The following is a 3,224-nucleotide window of genomic DNA, read 5'->3' on the forward strand; positions in this document are numbered from 1 at the left end:
AGTCACCTATCTTTTATATGTTCATATATTTGGAACGAATAAAAATCTATGCAATTTATATTTCTAAAAAAAAAACTATGTTATTTGTTTTCCAAAAGCAAATTTAAATATTATTTTTTTACTTTCATAAAAAAAAAAAAAAAAACTCGACTTGTTTATTATATACCCACATGTTGTCTATAATTTATAATTCACTAGTAACTTTTTTGAAATTGTTAAATCAATTGTTGTAATGCGTTCAAACTCTGACTCTTTACTTTTGTTGATTAGTATCTAATAATTATTGTTATTTAATTTATTTATAAAAAATAAATATATTTACGTTAACAAAATTGTAGTTCAGTTTTAATTAGTAACAAGGCCGGCCTAAGGGCCAAGCCACCCAAGCAAGGGCTTTAGGCCTCAAAATTTTAGGTTAAAAAAAGTTTTGAAAATAAGTCAATTTAGCTATAAATATATAATATGACATACTAATAATCAATATTTATCTAGCTTACCTGGTCAATTTTAACACCTCAAATCCTTTTGGTCTTAAGTTCAAATATTGAATTCAAAAGAACTTGATTTATTATGCTTTTAATAAGCATTTTTTTTTAATTTCAAAAGACCTAATTATAAAATTTGCTTTAGGCCTCTTAACATTTAGGTCGGCCCTTATTAGTAACATTAAAATTTGATTGTAATGGCAATAAGAAAAACACGAGAGGGTAACAAAAAATATTAATCATAAAGGAATAAGAAAAACAATATGGATCATGTTTTTAAATCAGGGTATGAATTGGAATATAGCAAAATTGGTTGTACAAATAATATAATAGATAAGACAAAATTAATCTAAGATGGAGAAATTTTTTCATTACCCATGCTAAAACCGCCCTTTTCCACTCACTCTCTCGTATACTACTTGGATAAAAATCAATTCCAAATACTAAACTACAAACTACAAAAACTCCCCCACATTCAATTATTTCCAGTTTCCACAGTATGAACCTTTTTCTCCCTACACAGTCCCAAAACCAAACCAAATAAAACCCTCCACAACACACACGTTCCCAACATAAAACCTATACTTCTCAAGCACAACATTTAAACACCAATATCCTATACTTGTCTCCTATCCTTAAATTTTGCACCAATACAACCAACCATGGTATTTGTTTTGTTTCTTCTATCATTGCTCTTTCTCACTACCTCAACTTCCATTCCAACCTCATCACATTCACATAACCATTCATACCCTCATTTCCAACGCATCAACGTGAAACAAACCATTGCAGAAACAAAGCTAAATTTGAAGCCTTTTCATACAACCAAACAACCCCAAGAAAACAAAAAATCCAACGCTGAGTCCATGAGTGAAAAATCAGACGCAGTATCAGGAAAACACAAACTGAAGCTACTTCACAGAGATAAAATTTCTGCCTTTAACATTTCCGGTGATCATCTCAGCCGTTTCAATGCACGAATGGAGAGAGATTCCAAAAGGGTCACCGCCGTTGTGCGGCAAATCGCCGGTGGCGTCGGGTACGAAACAGAGGAGTTCGGGTCGGGTGTGGTTTCTGGTATGGAGCAAGGAAGTGGAGAGTATTTCGTAAGAATAGGAGTTGGAAGTCCACCAAAAAACCAATACGTGGTTGTTGATTCGGGTAGTGACATTATTTGGGTCCAGTGTCAACCATGTACCCAATGTTATCACCAATCCGACCCGGTTTTTAACCCGGAGGATTCTTCATCTTATGCTGGTGTGTCTTGCGGTTCCACCGTATGTAGCCGTGTGGAGAATGCTGGGTGTCATGAAGGGAGGTGCCGTTATGAGGTTTCTTATGGGGATGGGTCTTATACTAAAGGGACACTTGCCCTTGAGACTATTACATTGGGAGGAACTGTGATCCGAAACGTGGCTATCGGGTGTGGGCATAGGAATCAGGGTATGTTTGTTGGAGCAGCTGGGTTGTTGGGTCTTGGGAGTGGGCCCATGTCTTTTGTGGGCCAATTGGGTGGTCAGACGGGTGGTACATTTAGTTATTGTTTAGTGAGTCGGGGCACTGAATCGTCTGGGTCGCTAGAATTTGGACGTGAATCGGTGCCAGTGGGTGCTTCATGGGTTTCCCTGATTCATAATCCACGGGCTCCGAGTTTTTATTATATCGGGCTTTCGGGTCTTGGAGTTGGGGGGTTGAGGGTACCTATATCAGAGGATATTTTCCGGTTAAATGAATTGGGTGAGGGAGGGGTGGTCATGGACACCGGCACTGCCGTGACGAGGTTGCCTGCAGCGGCTTACAATGCATTTCGAGATGCATTTGTTGCTCAGACGACAAACTTACCCAAAACGTCAGGAGTATCCATATTTGACACATGTTATGATTTAAACGGGTTTGTGACGGTTCGGGTTCCAACCATATCATTTTATTTCTTGGGTGGGCCTATATTGACCCTTCCAGCTAGGAACTTCTTAATTCCAGTGGATAGTGTGGGAACTTTTTGCTTTGCATTTGCTCCTTCTTCTTCAGGACTTTCCATCATAGGAAACATCCAGCAAGAAGGGATTGAAATTTCAGTGGATGGAGCTAATGGATATATAGGATTTGGACCCAATATATGTTAAGTTATGTGTGTGAGTTACTGTAAGCGTGTGTATATTATCAACCTTCTAAGTTTTGTCAGTGTTAGTAATGTAACATAATAATCGTACTATATAGGATAAATGGAATAATAATCAAGTCACATATGTGGTCATGAAATATTAATAGTATAATCCCTCTTTTGATTAGCTGCTAAAAGAACATGTAAAGTAAATCATGTGAAACTAGTAGTTTTATTGAGTTTTTGTGCAAAAGTGGTGCATTCTAAGTGTGTACTTAAGCTAAAGGAAAATATTTATATAATGATGACACTCAACTGAACATGGTCAAAAGAATCATGGAAAAGGTTATTTGATCTGTTGGGCACAAGGGTAATCTTTATATGTTGTAAAGAGTGATGAGGAGGATCCTTTTACTCAATATGAAGAAGGGTAGAAAGAAATGATTTGGTCTCTCTATGTACTGATGACTGGACATTGCCCTCAACCTTTTCTTTTCTTTGTTACTTTTTTCTTTCTTTCACATAAACAGATTCCACTCCCTTCCCTTCACTCTTCACTTTCTACTCGTGTGTGAAAGCTGCTGCAGAAATTGAATCATTAGGCAAAGGGAGGGAGCCACCACTATTATGAACATGTG

General features: G+C 37.0%; 1 protein-coding gene across 1 annotated transcript; it reads left to right on the top strand.

Moving 5' to 3' along the window:
• Positions 1-953: 953 nt before the first annotated feature.
• On the top strand, positions 954-2,839 carry LOC25485682 (protein ASPARTIC PROTEASE IN GUARD CELL 2). The gene has a single exon (XM_013614954.3). It carries the CDS (start codon positions 1,148-1,150, stop codon positions 2,606-2,608), a length of 1,461 nt encoding a protein of 486 aa, XP_013470408.1. The 5' UTR covers positions 954-1,147; the 3' UTR covers positions 2,609-2,839.
• Positions 2,840-3,224: the final 385 nt, after the last annotated feature.

The sequence above is a fragment of the Medicago truncatula genome, chromosome 1 (assembly GCF_003473485.1).
Source record: "Medicago truncatula cultivar Jemalong A17 chromosome 1, MtrunA17r5.0-ANR, whole genome shotgun sequence".
Taxonomy (NCBI): Eukaryota; Viridiplantae; Streptophyta; class Magnoliopsida; order Fabales; family Fabaceae; genus Medicago; species Medicago truncatula.

Excerpts from the sequence above, each read along its gene's own strand:
- LOC25485682 (XM_013614954.3), top strand. The coding sequence starts at position 1,148 with ATGGTATTTGTTTTGTTTCTTCTATCATTGCTCTTTCTCACTACCTCA.